The sequence below is a fragment of the Pristis pectinata genome, chromosome 15 (assembly GCF_009764475.1).
Source record: "Pristis pectinata isolate sPriPec2 chromosome 15, sPriPec2.1.pri, whole genome shotgun sequence".
Classification (NCBI taxonomy): Eukaryota; Metazoa; Chordata; class Chondrichthyes; order Rhinopristiformes; family Pristidae; genus Pristis; species Pristis pectinata.
The window spans coordinates 22,232,487-22,250,031 of NC_067419.1; the positions used below are offsets into that span (position 1 = coordinate 22,232,487).

Here is a 17,545-nt window from a genome sequence, read left to right on the forward strand (position 1 = left end):
CAATTTAGAGGTTTTAGTCCTTCTACTCTTATTTGAAGGGGCTGTTCCTCAGTTTTTAGCTGCACTTCAGTCTCATTCTCCTAATCTTTGGGCACCTGGTGAGTGTATTGAGGGACCTCCTTATGGAACTGCACTTGAACCTTGCTAAGGTGACCATGAACAGACCCAACAGTGAACCTTACAAGCAGTTTGTTCAGCCAACACCTGCACAGCTGCATTTGGGGCATGTGTCGATGGAGAGGGAACATGCAGCATCGGTTGATGCATGATCAATGTGTGTTGTCATTATTTTTCTTTGTTTCTTAAAGTCAAGTTTTTTAAAATTAAAATAAAATAGCAATCCTTAAAGGAGCAGAAAAAGCAGAAGATGTAAGCGTTGACTGTGCGCCCGCTAAATCCTTGGCGGAATGGATGAGTCAGTCTGTTGTGGGTCTACAGTTCCGGCTGTTACAAAAACGTCTGTTCCACTGTGAAAAAAAAAGCCGCCTTATTGCTTAGGTGTGCAAGCTTGGAATTCATTGCTGCAGCTGCGACCTTCTCAAGATGGTGGAACGGCGAGCCCAAGTGTGGCGGCGCGCTTGCGCAGTGCGGTGCTGCGGGTGTGTGAGAGAGGGACAGCGGGGCCCAGGTGTGGAACAGGCCCGTAGCGTAGGATGTTTCAGTTTTTGGTGAGTGAGGCCGCGGCGAGGGGTGGATTCAGTCCGATCCGCGGTCGGGGGTGGTTGCGGTTTCCACCGGGTCTCGGGAGAGTCTCTTGCCCCGCCCTGGCCGAGTGGAGGAGCTGGAGGTCGGACCCCGCCGCCCCCTGATACCTAACTCACGGTGATGACCGTGGGTGCGATGCACTTAGTGTTGTCCCAGGCAGCAGCTTGTTGAAAGGGAGGGTTCACATGCTTCAACTCTAGGATGCCAACGCCCTTCTGAGTCTGTTTGTCCCTTCACTTTGCTTTGAGTGACAATCCCTTCATTTCTATCTTCCCGTCCTCTCTTCTGGCCATCTCTTCTCTTACCCCAAATCTTTACTCATCTCGCTTAATTGTGAGCTTAATGGGATACACAGCGTTTCACCACTTGCAGTTTTACATTCTTTTCCGATTCCTGTACAACTTTTAAAATCTCAGCAGTCTGCCTATTCCCTCCATATTTCTGCAATTACTGATCTACTCGGCCAAATCCTTGTCTTCACCCACGACTCCTTGATTCTATTTTCTAAATCTCATTCTGGCTGCTCATTGTTGCTCGTTGAAGTTTAAGAAATAAGAAACTGAAAGGATATGACTCTTGGTAGATGATGGATTTAATGTCACTTCAAATCTGGCCAGACCAGGTAAGTAATGTGCTTTTAAATATTAGTTCTAGCTTCGTAAACTTCTGCCAATTGAGGTTCATCCTGGAAGATTCTTTTCTGCAGCATAAACCATATCAAGCTCCTCTTCTCTACCCTTGCTTCAAATTGTGAGTCAAAAAATTGACGCTTAACTGGTCATATCCCTCCCTATCTTCCAAATCTCTTGCTTGATAACCATCTGAGATATCTGTGCTGCTACAGTCGTGGCCACTGAAAAATCCTCCTTCATAAGTGACAATGCTTTAACTAGCCACGGCTCCACAACGTGCAGATCCTTCCCAAAGCCTCTCTTCGCCTGCTTCAGAAGCTTCTTAAAACTGATTGTGTTGAATATTTTTATTAACTACCTGCCCCAATATTTTCCTGTGTCATTCAGCATTAACGTTTTTGTTTGCTAATGCTCTTGTGAAGTAGAACATCGAACATTACAGCACAGTATAGGCCCTTCGGCCCATGATGTTCTGCCGACATTTTATCCTGCTGTAATATCTATCTAACCCTTCCCTTTCACATATCCCTCCATTTCTCTGTCATTCATGTGGCTATCTAAGAGTCTCTTAAATATCCCTAATGTATCTGCCCCCACAACCTTTGCCGGCAGTGCGATCCACGCACCCACCACTCTCTGTGTAAAAAAAAAACTTACCTCTGACATCCCCCTTATACCTTCCTCCAATCACCTTAAAATTATGCTGCCTCGTGCTAGCCATTTTCGCCCTGGGATAAAGTTTCTTACTGCCCACTTGATGTATGCATTTTATCATCTTGTAGACCTCTATCAAGTCACCTTTCATCATCCTCCTCTCCAAAGAGAAAAGCCCTAACTCACTCAACCTATCCTCATAAGACATCTAGGCAGCATCCTGGTAAATTTACTCTGTCCCCTCTCTAAAGCTTCCACATCCTATAATGAGCGACCAGAACTGAACACAATACTCCGAGCATGGTCTAACCAGAGTTCTGTAGAGTTGCAACATCACATCGTGGCTCTTGAACTCAATACCCCGACTAATAAAGGCCAACACACTGTATGCCTTCTTAACAACCCTATCGACCTGCGCGGCAAGCTTGAGAGATCTATGGACATCTGTTCCTCCACACTGCTAAGAGTCCTGCCATTAATCTTGTATACTGCCTTCAAATTCGATCTCCCAAAGTGTATCACTTCACACTTTTCTGGGTTGAACTCCATCTGCCACTTCTCAGCCCAGGTCTGCATTCTATCAATATCCTGTTGTAATCTACAGGAACCTTCTACACTGTCCACAACACCACCAACCTTTGTATCATAAGCAAACTTACTAACCCACCCTTCCAAATCCTCATCCAAGTACTTTGGGATGTTTCTGTTTTGTAAAAGGTGCTATGTAAATGGGATCTATCTTCAGAATTCTCATTCCATCTTCGATCTATCATCTAAAAGATAGAGTCCTGATAAAGGGTCTCGGCCCGAAACGTCGACTGTTCATTTCCCTCCATAGATGCTGCCTGACCTGCTGAGTTTCTGCAGCATTTTGTGTTTGTTGCTCCAGATTTCCAGCATCTGCAGTCTCTCTTGTATGCTCTATCATTGGTCTTTTACCCTCCCTGGATACTAAGAACATAAGAAATAGAACAACAGTAGGCCCTTTGGCGCCTTGTGCCTGGTTTGCTATTTAAAAGGTGGTTGTTTTTTTTAAAACCTTAGCATTGTTTTTCTACATGATCCTGATATCTCCTGATTCTTGTCATTTCTAAAAATCTATCAATTTTTTTTATTGCAAACTGCTGCCATGACATTGAATGGAACATTTACTACAGCCTTCACTTTAATCCATCCTCCACTGAATTTTCAAGGCTATTTACCAAAGTCAAGTCATAACATTTTCGTTAAGTCTGCTGACAAGGGTAACATTATGTTTGAAGAACTGGTTTTTTTTTGCTGTGCTGAGACTGAATGATTCTACATTTACTCCACTTGAGAATGAAGGTCACTCCAACCTCTGTCACTTAGGTGCAGTATGCAGGCAATAGTTATGTGTTTGCATATACAGAGGCTGAGCTCCAAATCAGTGTCAACTTATTTACTGAAGTATATGAGAGAATGTGCCTTACATTAAACATCTCTAAACAAAGGTTCTCTAATGAACTACCCCACTGCGTCAAGTTGAGTTTATTGTCATATGCACAATTACTGTGAGGTACAGGTGCAATGAAAAACTTGCTTGCAGCACATCACAGGCACATAGGGTCAGACAACACACAGAATTTAAATTATTCATAAATTATACAAGACAGTGAAGAGAAGAAATTACTATGCAAAACAAGACGTTAGTGCAAAAGAAAACACAATCAGAGGCAAGTCCATGGTGGTGCAAGAAGTAGTTCATAGTGCTCCATTGCTGAGGTAGGATTAGTGTTCTGGAGGTTGGTTCACGAACCTGATGCTTGTAGGAAACTAGCTGTTCTTGAACCTGGTGGTGTGGGACTTAAGGTGTGGTACCTTCTGCCTGATGGTAGCAGCAAGAAGAGGGAATGACCTGGATGGTGGTGATCCTTGATGATAGATGCAGCCTTTTTGAGGCAGTGCCTCCTTTTGATGCTGTCAATGGTTGGGAGGGCTGTGTTTGTGATGGACTGGGCTGTGTCTACTACTCGCTGCAGCCTCTTGCATTCCTGTGCATTGAAGTTCGTGTACCAGGTCATGATACAACCACTCAGGGTACTTTCAGCAGTACATCTGTAGAAGTTTGTTGGAGTAGTTCGTGACATGCTGAATCTCCTTAAGCTTCTAAGAAAGTAGAGGTGCTGGCGCGCTGCCTTCGTGATTGCATTTATGTGCTGGGCCCAGGACAGGTCACTTGAGATGTTAACACTAAGGGATTGGAAGCTGCTTACTCTCTCCATTTCTGACCAGCCAGTGAGAACTGGCACCACTCATCCAGATGTTCTATCTCACTCATGCATGACATTGTCCTCGGTAATAAAATGCACAATGGGACTCTGGAAAGTATGGACCACTTTTTATATCGCAGGAGCCACTCCTCACCAGAAGGCAGATGTTGATGATGAATGTTGCTCCTATGCCTAACACCACCACTGCACCAACACAGCCTTTGGCCTTTTGAGGAATGAGAATTTAAAGATTAGACTAGGTGTAAAGGTCACTGTCTACTGAGAAGCAGTGATTCCCACCTTCCTGTAAACCCCAGAGACATTGACTACCTAGAAAAGGTCCACCAACACTGCCTATACGAAATCTTCCAAATCCACTGCAAAGATGGCAAACCAGCATCAGTGTTGTCTTATGTGTCAGTATTCCCAATGCTGAGGCTGTAAGTGCACTCAGTCAGCTCTGAAGGGTGGGCCATATCAATCATGTGCCTCACACCAGACTCCTGAAACGTGCACTCTGTTAAAAAGCATCATTACAGCAAGAAGGTATTAGGAGGACAGAGGAAATGATTCAAGGATATTCTCAAAGTCTCCTTGGAAAATATATAACATCCTTACTGAATCATTCAAATCCCTGGCCATTGACAGCTAACAATGGAAGAGGAGTTGAGGTGGAACTGAGAACCTGAATTCTCTTTGTTGTGAACCAAGGGACGAAGTTTGGCAAAAACAGCAGAAGGAATACACCACCTCCCACACTGCACATTGAGTACATCTTGTCACACCTGTCAGGCTCTGCAGACCCCACTTAGGCCTCATCAATCACCTTAGAAGTTAAGTGGAAGCACATCATCCTTGAATCAAAGGGATACCCCAAGAAAGAAAAGACTACATTCACCCTTCATGATGTGGCCTCCCCTACCTCCCCTACACAGTGGGGAACAGATGCTAATCGGATGACATCTTTCTGAAGCTTCTTCATTCAATCAGCATGCGACCCTGAGCTATCGGTCGTATGTCGCAAAGGTCCTCTGTCTGACTATCACTTTAGCACCTCTGTTCTCGGCATCTTACACTGTTCTAATTAAGATCAATGCAAGCTTGGGGAAAAGATCTCATCTTTCCTCGAGTTATGTTACAGGCTTCCGGACTCAATATTGAGTTCAGCAATTTCAAATAACGATTCTGCTATTCTCCTTTATGTATCCATTGAACCCATCTTTTGTTTCTTTACTTGTTCTGTTATCATCCTATTTACCTTGCACCATCATCTCTTGTTATTTAATCTCTTCCCATTCCCACTACAAACCTTCCCTTTTCGCTTTTTTTATCCTCTCCCTATTTCTCTGCTTCTCAAACAATGTTACACATTTAATTTTTAACATTTCTGAAGAAGGGGAAGGGGAATTCTATTTTGCTCCCTGCAGGTGCTCCCCAGCTTGCTGCATGTTTCCTGGAAAGTCTAGAGCATGAATTCAAGAGCTAAGGGCTTGGGCAGCTGAACACATAACAATGTTCATTATGGCCATTATGTTCAGTGATGTCTGAAAATTGAAATAGGAACTCAGTGGAGATCCAAGAGGTGTATTCTGCTGGAAGAGTAGAAATGAGGAGAGGTCTTTCACTGGACTATCTCCCTTTCTTTGCTCTTGAATGCTTTCTGATATTTTAACATAAAATAAATGCACTTAGACCTTTCATGGCACCAGTTATTTTGACCAAAACAAATTTCTGGAGACAGCATTATGATGAAGATAAGGTAACCTTTTTTTTTGTTACGCTGATTGAGGAACACATACTAATGAAGGTAGCAGGAATAACTCCCATACTCTTCACAGAAGTACCAGTGAATCTTGCCTGAAAGAACTAACAGAGCTTCAGTTTAATGCCTAATCTGAAAATGCTCTACTGACAGTGTAGCACTCTTCATTGCCCTGCAGTCTATTCCCATTATTCAGACTGAGGGGGGGCTAAGAGTGCCATTAACTGAATCACAGCTTACTATGTAAGCGATGCATTGTTTTGGATGGGAATTTCATATGTGAACAAATATGAACAATTTCCACGTGCTTTCTCTCCCCACCAACCACCACTGAGCTGTAACAACTGGGGGCTAGCTGGGAGCACTGAGCAGACTCACTCGCTCACTCAACAGCTCAGTGAGGCCAGCTGGTAGCTGCTCTTACCACGGCTGCTCACTCTCCCCTCGCAGCTGATTCTGTGATCCTCTCCCACACACTGTTTTTGTTCATTTCAGTCTCCCGAGATGGAGACAGAGAGATCAAGAAAGGGGAGAGAAGTGTCAGAGATGGACCAAGTGAATTTAAGGGTGGGTGGACTTTACTGGAAATGGTTTTACCCCCATGGTTGGCTGAGCCTATGAGGCAGGAGTGGAAGAATTTGTTGCGGAATTTGCTCAGCTGGGGGATTTGGGGTAAAACCTGGGGGCCTGTGTTCCCATATGGTCCATTAAGTACAATATTGTGGATGAGCAAGACTTGGTGTGAGAAAACATTGAAGCAGCAGAACCTTTGGATGAGATGGACCAAAGAATATTGGCCACAAAAGGGTTAAAAGACTTGTTATCCAGGTTATCCAAATGTATACAAGTGGATAAATGGATGCAGGTAGAGGTGGAAGCACACCGCTTTTGTGACAGAGAATTTTAGTGTTACTGAGAAAATACTGCCGTACATCTTCTGACCCTTATCAAAACTAGTGAACCCAATACTTTAGAGGGTGTCAGAAAATAGAGTTACTGCAATAAATGTGCTCCTTTGACAGTCACAGTATGTAAAAGTTATAACATACAAATAATAAATACATACTCTCTTCTGTCAGTTCCCAATGTTGGTCTTTTTGAACTGTCTTGACGTAAGAGTTTAAGAAATATTTTCCAGTGCAGCTTGTGCTCCACCCTTAGCAGTGACTCAGCACGTAGTATGTTTATCATAGGAGTATTATGGAGACCCATTAATAAAAAAACATCTGATACATATTAGAGGAGGTGGAATTTTTAAATAGTTGTCTTTGCATATCCCCAGGCATTTCAATAACTTGGGTCTTTATTGTACACTTAACATAGCAAAACATCCCGAGAACATTATGAGATATAATTTGATAGTGTCATATGAGTTATTAGGATAGGGAATTTAGTCATCAAGTAGTTTTAAGAAGCATCTTAAATGAGAATAGAGAGCAAGCTATATGGAGGGAATTTCCAAAGCTTGTGGCCTAGCCAACTGAAGGCACGGTGGCCAGTGATTGGGGTGGGGGGTTAGTGGGAGGAGATGTTCCTCCAGCACTGGCTACTAGCACACAGTAATCTTGGATTGTTGTGAGACTAAACATCAGCAGTAATGAGGGACCTGACATTTAACTGGCTCTCTTAAGAATTGATCTGGAAAAATGTTTTCAGAATTTTAGCTCAAACATGAAATTTATAACAATAAATCTTCTGAAGCATCAAGAATAGCTATATTATTTTAAATATTAAAAAATATGTAGCAGATCAGTAATCTGTAAAGAGAAAAGACAAGCCATTGATTATGCATGCTATCAAAATATAAATGTATAGAACATATATGATTAGTGTTTTCTCTTTACAGATTCAACTTGTTATTTAGTGCCTACAATGTTAAAACACATGTTAAGGTTTTTTGGACGTATGATTAAACTAAAACAGCAAGCCAAAAAAAAATGGGAAAAGAATTTGCTTTCAAAGTCCTTGAAGGAAAAGAGTGAGATGCAGAGGAATTTAGACAGGGCTGGAGTGTGAACCCTGGACTGTTGGAGATACAGTCTACCAATAGTGATAAAATAGAGGTGTGTATGCAAGAAGCCAGAGATGGTAGAGTAGCATATTTGCATCTCCAAGCCACTGGGGTAGAGAATTCTCCAGGTTCACTACACTCTGAGTGAAGAAATTTCCCTTTCAGTTCCATGTGTCTTATCCTGCATTCTAGCACTGCACCCCACCCCCACCCAACTGGCCAGAGTATCCAGCATCCAGCCTGCTTGCCATGTCAGAATTTCGAATGTTTTAGTGAGATCTCTTGTTCTTCAAAATTCTAGTGAATGCAGCCTAATTGACCCAGTTGTCTTCTCAGATAACTCTCCTGCCATCCTAGGAATCAATCTGGCAAAGCTTTGTTGCACCCCCTGAGTCAAATATATCCTTCATGAGATGTGGTCTCACCAAGGCCTTGTACAATTGTTGTACAACATCCATGCTTCTGTTCCCAAAAACTTCTATGATGAAGACTGATGCATCATTTGTCACCTTGACTGCTTGGTACACGTGCATGCTTACTTTCAATGACAAGTGTTCTTGGACACCCAGATCCCTTCTACACCAACATTTCCCAAGCTATTACCATTTAAGTAATACTCTTTTTCTGTTTTTTTTTCCCTACCAATGTGGATGTCTTCACATTTATCCATGATGTACTGCATCTGCCATGTATTTGTTCAATCACTCAACTTGTCAAAGCCACCTTGAAGTTTCTGCATCTTCCTCACGATTCATAGATTCTTGTCATAAGCAAATTTAGAAATATTACATTAATTTCACTCATCCAAATCATTGATATATATTGTGAGTAGCTGAGGTTCAAGTACCAATTCCTGTGATAGCCTGATAGTCACTGCCCAAAAAAGAACCTTTTTATTCTTCTTCTGTTTCCTATCAATCAAGTTTCGATCTATGTTAGTTTATTACCCCCAATTCTGTGAGCTTTAATTTTGCATGCTAATCCCTTATTTGTGACTTTATCAAAGGCTGTCTGGAAATTCAAATACACCACATCTAGTTCTTTCTTATCTATTCCACTATTTACATCCTCAAAAAATTCCAGCAATTTTGTCAAACAAAGAACCTGTAATAAGGATCAAACATACTCGACTTGTTATCGCATCTTTTTTAATAAACTGTTAATGTTTTCCCTACCACTGATGTTAGGCTAACTAGCCTGTAGTTCCCAATTATGTCTCTCCCTCTTAGTTACAGTCGCCATTCTCCAATCTGCAGAAACTGTTCCTTAATAGAATTTTTGAAGATGACAACCAATGAATCCACTTTTTCCATGGCCCATGATTGGTCCTATTGATTCTTCATCACTTTTTACAATTGCTGATTTCACTTAATTCTTCCTTTTCATTAGATTCCTAGCATTTCTGGGGAGTTACTTCTGTCCTGTGAAGACTGAACCTAAGTACTTGTTTAATTTGCTCCCCATTATAAATTCTCCCATTGTAAGAAACTTGCAATTACTTACACTAATTTTTTTCTTTTTACATATAGTAGTGTTTACAGTCCACTTTACATTGCTTTCAGCTTTACTTTCCGAATCATTTTTGCTTTCTTAATCAATACCTTAGTCCTTTTACGCTGAATTCCAAACTGTTCCCAGTCCTTGGGCTTGCTATATTTTCTGGCAACTTTATATGACTCCTCTTTGGATCTGATATTATCTTTAACTTTTATTAGCCAGGGTTGGGTCACTTTCTCTTTTATGTTTTGTCCCAGAAGAGAATATATAATTGTTGTAGTTCTTGTGTTCATCCCTTAATTGTTAGCCAGTGCCAATTCATCGTCATGCTTTTCAATTAAGCTCCCCAATCCATTGTAACTGACTCACCCCTCATTCATTTGTACTTTCTTTGTTTCAATTTAAGACCCTAGTTTCAAATTGATTTACTTCATTTTCTGTCTTAATCAGGAATTTTTTCATGTTATGATTACTTTTTCCTAAAGGACCTCACTCAACAAGGTTATTAACTAATCCTTTGTCCTTGTATGGTACTCAATTCCCTTGTAGACTACTCAACTAATTGGTCTACATATTCCAGTAATTTATCTGCCACAGGATCTTGATCTGACATGCACAACCCTAACCCTATCTCAGCAATGGAATACTGTGGACCACCTCCTACACTCCCATGGACCTGTCTCTGTGTCCTTTTTTTTGCATTAAGGTCTTTTTTTTAATCTCTCTCTTCATTGTCTTGTATAAATTAAGTATAATTTCTACAGTGGGTGCTGTCTGTACCAACATGCCTGTGATGCTGCTGGAAGCAAGTTTTTCCATTGTACCTGTACCTCACTGTACTTGTGCACATGACAATAAACTTGATTTATTGCTAATCTGGTTTGATCAGTCTGCATGTAAATTAAAGTTACCCATTGTTACATGCACCCCTAATATCCTATTTGGTGCCAATTACTAATTGCCAATTACTACATTAGCACTTCTGCTTGGAGGCACATAGACAACTCTATAGGTATATTAAGAGTAAAAGGGTGGCTAGGGATAGTATAGGTTCCTTTAAAGGCTGCCTGTGTGTGGAACCAAAGGAAAAGGGTAAGATTTTTAATGAATATTTCTATTCCGTTTTACTGTGGAGAAAACAATGGAAGCTTAAGGAAATAGGGGAAATGAGTGGTGTCGTCTTGGACCACATGCGAATTAGCAGGGAGGAGGTAATGGAGGTCTTAAAGTACATTAAGGTGGATAAATCCGCAGGCCCTGACCTAGTGCACTCTCGGACCTTGTGAGAAGCTATAGGAAAAATTGTGGAGGGCCTTGCAGATTTTTGCTTCATCTCTGGCCGCAGGTGAGGTTCCAGAGGACTGGAGAATGGCTGGCTAATGTGGTACTGTTGTTTAAAAAGGGTAGCAAAATGAAGCCAGGAAACTACAGGCCAATGAGTCTGAAATCGGTGGTGGGTAAATTGCTGAAGGGGATTCTGAGGGACAGGTTCTCCCAACATTTGGATAGATGGTCTGATTCAGGACAGTCAGCACGGTTGTACGTGGGAAGTTGTGTCTGACAAATCTCTTGGAGTTCTTTGAGGAGGTAACCAAGAGGATAGATGAGGGTAGGGTGGTGGATGTTGTCTATATGGACTTTAGCAAAGCCTTTGACTGCAAGGTCCCTTATGGCAGGCTAGTCTAGAAGATTAGATCGCATGGGATCCAGGGAGAGATAGCAGATTGGATTCATAATTGGTTCAGTGATAGGAAGCAGAGGGTGATGGTTGAGGGTTGTTTCTCAGACTGGATGCTTGTGTCTTGTGGTGTGCCACAGGGGTCGGTGCTGGGACCTTTGTTGTTTGTAATTTATATAAATGATTTGGATGTGAATGTACAAGACATGGTTTTTATGTTTGTGGATAATACTAAAATAGGTGGTGGTGCAGATAGTGTAGAAGGTTATGAAAAATCACAAGGGGATGTTGATCAGCTTGGTATCTGGGCTGAGGATTGGCAAATGGCTTTCAAACCAGATAAATGTTAGGTATTGCATTTTGGGAGATCGAACCAGGTTAGGACTTGTACAGTGAATGGTAGGGCCCTGGGGAGTGTTATTGGAACAGAGGGACCTAGGATAGTTCGCTGAAAGCGGTAACACAGGGTGGTGAAGAAGGCATTTGGCATGCTGGCCTTCATTAGTCAGGGCATTGAGTATAGGAGTGGGGAAGTTATGTTGCAGTTATATAAGATGTTGGTGAGTCTGCACTTGGAGTATTGTGTACAGTTTTGGTCATCCTGTTATAGGAATGATGTTATTAAACTAGAAAGAGTACAGAAGAGATTTTCTGGACTTGGGGGCCTGAGTTACAAGGAGAGGTTGCATAGACTAGGACTTTTTCCCTGGAACACAGGAGATGGAGGGGTGACCTGATAGAGGTATACAAGATGAGGGGCATAGACAGGGTGAAAGCACAACATCTTTTTCCCAGGGAGGCAGTGCTTAAAAACAAGAGGGTATAGGTTTAAGATGAGAGGCGAGAGATTTAAAAGGGACATTGGGCAGTTTCTTCACACAAAGGGTGGTGCGTATTTGGAATGAGCTGCCAGAAATAGTGGTTGAGGTGGGCACATTAGCAATGTTTAAAAGCCATCTGGATAAGTACATGGATAGGAGGGGTTTAGAGATCTAAGGGACAAACGTGGGCAGATGGGACTAGCTCGCTGGGCAACACAGTCAGCATGGACAAGTTGTGCTGTTTCCATGCTGTATGAGTCTATGACTCTGTGACTCTATAACTTCCACCAAGGTTTTCTGCCTCTTGGTTCTTCTTAGCTTCACCCAGACTGAATCTACATTGTGGTTTTCTGAGCCAGTGTCCCTTTTCACTTTGCTCTGATTTCATCCTGTACTAACAGTGCCATCTAAACTCCTTTTCCTTTATGCCTACCCTTCCTCACCCATTCATATACAGCATCTTTATACTTGAGACACAAGACACTGCAGATGATGGAATCTGAAACATCTGACAAACTGCTGGAAGAACTCAGTCAGTCAAGCTGCATCTGTGGAGGCAAAGGGATAGACATGGTTTCGGGTCGAGACCCTGCCTCAAGACTGAGGGTGTAGAGGGAAGATAGCCACGATACGGAAGTGAGAGGGAGGGGTGATGAAGTGACCATTTTGCAGAGCACCTGCACTCTGTCTGCATCGGTAATCTTGGAGCTTCTGGTTGCATGTCGTTTCAGCTCCCCTTCTGATTCCCACACTCACCTGTTTGTTCTCGGCCTTCTCCACTGCCATGGTGAAGAACAGCACCTTGTATTCCACTTGGGCAGCCTACAGCCCAATGGTATGAACATTGTGTTTTCCAATTTCAGGTAACCAACAGCCCTTGTGTTCCTTTCTCATTCCCACCAGTCTACCTAGGTTCTCCCTTTTGTTCACCTTTTCCATCCCCCTCCCCCTCATTTCCAAGACCCATCACCTTGTCCCACTGGGTTCCTTCTGCCCATCACCCATATACCTATCTACCTGGGTTTCTTCTCCCTTGGTTCACCTTTCCTATGCCCTCCCCAACTTTATTCTATCTGCCTATCATATCACTCCCCACCCCACCCCCAATCTGGTTCCACCTAATACCTACCAGCCTCTGTCTCACCCTTCACTGTCCCTTCTATATACAGGCAATCTCCCCTCTACACTCAGTCCTGATGACCCAAAATGTTGACTATCCTTTTGCCTCCGCAGATGCTGCTTGACCTGCTGAGTTCTTCTAGCAGGGTTTTTTGCATTTTTTTTAAACATTTTTAGAACTTGTAGCGAGCATTATTTATGAAGATAATTGAACCTGTGGTGAGTATGTGTGTCTTTTGTTTCAGGTAGGGTTCACTCTTGGAAACGTGGTGGGGATGTATCTGGCCCAAAATTATCAGGTATGCTTATGAAGGCTATGTGTTTGAAGGATGACTTTATATCAGTTGATATATTTAAACTGACTATTATTTACGTTTTATACTTAAATTATTTATATATTCTTTCAACTTAGTATTGACTGTGTTTTCTTCGGGGCCAAGGAAGGTAATACATGGCCTGATCTTGAGTCTGGTCTTCTAAAGTGTTCAGTAATGACAGTGGAAGTTTTTAATCCTCACTGTCAGAATTAAGTCTGGCTCATTTCTTATCACAGTTAGGCAGGATATGTGTTATTACAGTGGTGTTGTGTTTGTCAGTTCAAATTAAACCCCTCACTTTATAAGATTACTAAAGAACTTGCAACTGCATTTTGGTTACAGTTTAGTTATAATTCAGAAAGGTAGTGGCAAGAGCCCAATGCTTATGTGGATAGCCTATTCAGATTACAAAAGTTAGAAAGATCAAGATGGGTGTCGGCAGGTTATAGCTCCTGGAATCTTGATCCCCAGGCATGTCAGACTGAGAAGTTCAGATTTCTGGAAGAATTACAGACAGACCTCTCTGGAAGACGTGAAATCAGTGAAGTTCAAGGAATGGCACTGGTTAATCATGGTTGTGGCATTGCAACTTACTTCTTAAATTCATTGAAAACTTAGATATGGGGAATTAACCTAATGTACAGTAGATTACAAGGTTCAATCGATTTCACTAATCATAGTGATTTTTTTTAATAAAGTACTTTTATTCTCACTACTCCAGTCAAAAATACATCCTACTGCAAGGAATGGACTTGCACAGAAAGTACTTTAAGTTTAACAGAGAGCTAAAAATAGGTGAGTTCAGATACCACATCAAAACAATTCAGCAGCCCAAGCTAAACACAGTGGCCAACTTCAAACTCGTAGGCAAGTGAATCAGTCACAGCAGGATTCAGAATTCATTTACAGGAAGCTCTTGAGATTGTGAGAATATCACCTTTGTGATTTCCAAAAGCAAGACTACAAGAATGCCATTGAGATCAATGAGGAAGAATTTATTAACTCATGATCCTGAAATAAATGGATAAAATGGATGTACCACCCCTGTTACTGACTATTCTCTGTGTTACAGATACTCATCCAAAGTTTGAATGTAATTTAAGCTGCATGCATTATGCCACAGGGCTGTGCATCAGATAGTCATTTCCCCTATGATGTAAGTAGGAAAACATATTACCAACAGCGAGATGCATGAGTATATGGGAAAGCTGATGAGCTTTGGCCAGTAGCTGAGAGCTGATGTTTTAGTGTCACTAAAATAACTAAGCATCCAATGCCAGATTGTGATTAGTTCATTACCCTGATTTTAATATTACCTTATAATGACAAGATTCAATGGTATACATCACTGCCATAAGGCATTTATGCTTTAATTTTTGTGGCCAATTAACTTGCTAAAGGCAGGATCTGTTACCCATCCTCCTTAGAGGAGTCCCAACAAGCCAAACAATTGTTTTTTTTAGGTTTTTCTTGGCAAGTTTTGTCATGAGCATTTACTGAGGAGAACAAATTTTATCTCTCAATCGTTTGATCTCTTTTTAGATTCCAAATATCTATAAGAAGTTTGAAGAATTCAAAAAGGATGCTGAAGCCCGAAAAAAGCCACCAGATGATCGATCGTGATATGTACAACTCATGGATAAGATTGGGACATTGGTATTAAGTTACTAGTGCTAAATTGATTGCATTGAGTACCAAACAGTATTGGACCCACCTCAGCAGTTCTATTTATTTAGCACTGATTAAAAAGTAGTCCAACTCAAAAGTCACCAGTGTTTTTATTACCATGACCTATTATTTTACTGTATTTGTTTCTGCTGGCATTTGATTCTGCTTGTGGTGGAACCAATTTAATTTTTGATGGGAATCAGAGTTTCATTGGTGGAATCAAATCTGTGGTCTCTGTGTGTTCTTAAAGGCCAGTGAATACATCATAAAGATGGTAAACAATATATTGTGTTCATAACATCAAACTAAGAGTTACTGATAATGTGATCAAATGTGTCTCACCATTTGAATTTTCACTTTTCTTTGCATAAAGATGAATGAATAGTTACTTGTCTGCAAGGTTCAGAGAAAATGCCATCACTATTTCGTGAAATACAGTTTCAACTTTGTCAAATATATTGCCAAATCCATAGGACAATCCACTGTCACATTGCTTTTCACAGAAGATAGAATTGATGTGATGACACCAATGATGTTTTATGCTATATGTCTCTAATTTTGAACAGTGTTTTGTACATTTTAGAGCACCGTCAACAAATAGATCCTCTGGCTGTACCAGAGATTGATCAGTAGTGACGATCCACATCTGTATCAGGTGGGTTACATTGCCTTGTGGAATGATGGAGTCAATAAGTCCTTGAGAAAGGGCCTCAGTCTACCCAATCAACATATTCGACCTCAATTCCCTGGTATGTTGCAATAAGTAGATACTCAAGAAGGTGAATTAAAAGAATCATCGGTAAAGTCATTCTCTTTTTATATATGTATATGAAGGCCATTTCCAAACCTGCTGCCTGAGTTTGCTGAAAAAAAAACAAATTTCACCAAAGACATAAATATGTCAACTTCAGCTGATAAAGGGAACTTTGGGAGAAATTCATCTCTGATCATTAGCATTAAACCTGTGCTAAAGCTTTGGTCTCCAGTCATACTCCCAAGAATTGAGTACAGTTGGCAGTTTATACCCTTGCATGTCTGGCACAGCCAACCAAAAATTAATTTTTCTTCCATGCTCTTGGGGTGTGTGTATTTGCATGATCTTAATTAAATTGTTTGCCCATCTCAAAGAGATATTTGCAATGTGTGTTATGAGTTAATGGGTATCTGGCTCTGACTACTGTCGCTCTGATACGAGCTTGAGATGAGTGTTTTTTCTTTTCTTGCTATCTTTTTAAAAAATATTTCTTATAGTATTTGACTGCTGCTTGCTATCATTTCAAGTAAAATGTGTTCTTTAAATTACATTCTTCAAATGCCTGCAGCCCAGACATTTTTATTTTGTTTTGAGATCTAATAATTTAAATTAACTTCTCCAGAGAAGATAAAAATTGCCTAGCCATCCTACAGAATGGCAAACTACTTGATTGTGTGCCTGGTCATACCACAATGTAATAATGGGATAGCAAACTTCAAGATGTTGATCCTTTTTAGTCAATGGGAGCAAGATATTTACTACTTCAGTTTACTACTGTGCCACCCTTCCAATGTAACACTGGCAGGTGCCTTTTCTGAAAGGTACCCCTTGCAGCATAGAAGTATAACTTACTGTCAGGTTTTAGCCAAGATTGTCCAAAAAAAACCCAAGTGATCCCTCCTCCTTCCTGTGAACTCCGATCAAGCTCTGAACATGCATGGGAAAAGAAAACTCTGGAAATCTAATTCTCTACGGAAACTGTAGGCTACTCTTGAAGAGCTAAGACAATACATTTAACCTCGTCCCTCAGATTTCTAAGCAACTCCCAGCCCTTTCCAAGCCAATCCTGATCTCTGCTTTTGGTCTTGTCAGAACCTGGAAAATAAAAACCATGTGAAAGAGAAATCCAGGTAAGGAACTTCCTTTATTCTAAATCACTCCTGTGTGCTCCAGCCTGAAAGGCAGGGACCAAAAGGCATGTAAGAGGAAGTGGAATTCTTGGTTTTGTACAGAGCTGATGACTACAAAATATGGGGATGCTAATTTGGTGGATGAATTAGTGGACAGGATGTACCATTATAGATTAGTTAAATGATTTGCTATTCCCTCTTCTGGTTCTGATAAAAGGATCTTTGACCTGAATCATCAGCTTTGTTTCTCTTTCCACGGATACTCCCGACTTGCAGTGTTTCCAGCATTTTCTGTTATTTTTTTCAGGTTTCCAGCAGCTGCAGTTTATTGATTTCCACCTGGTTTTCCATTTCCTTCAGCTAAGGAAATCTAACATCTTTATCAGGTCCAGCCTATATGTTACTCCAGACCTACAGAATAGTGGTTGACTCTTAACTGCTCTCTGGAATAATCTGGCAAGACATTTAGTTTTATGAGATCTGCAATATGTAATCACAATAATCGGGTGGGCTACCCATCTTGAACTGGATTCAGACATGAAAAAAATTGCTCCCATCCAGTTGAA

The 17,545-nt window shown here is 41.2% G+C and overlaps 1 protein-coding gene across 3 annotated transcripts; it reads left to right on the forward strand.

Moving 5' to 3' along the window:
• Positions 1-457: 457 nt before the first annotated feature.
• On the forward strand, positions 458-16,222 carry stmp1 (short transmembrane mitochondrial protein 1). 3 transcript variants are annotated; one of them, XM_052030385.1, is made up of 4 exons: positions 458-668; positions 12,723-12,826; positions 13,356-13,409; positions 14,970-16,222. In XM_052030385.1, exons 2-4 carry the CDS (start codon positions 12,776-12,778, stop codon positions 15,048-15,050), a joined length of 186 nt encoding a protein of 61 aa, XP_051886345.1. In that variant the 5' UTR covers positions 458-668; positions 12,723-12,775; the 3' UTR covers positions 15,051-16,222. The 3 variants fall into 3 exon arrangements, with proteins under 3 accessions (XP_051886345.1, XP_051886348.1, XP_051886346.1); XM_052030388.1 differs by lacking the exon at positions 12,723-12,826 and having other exon boundaries at positions 521-668; XM_052030386.1 differs by lacking the exons at positions 458-668; positions 12,723-12,826 and adding an exon at positions 699-1,327.
• Positions 16,223-17,545: the final 1,323 nt, after the last annotated feature.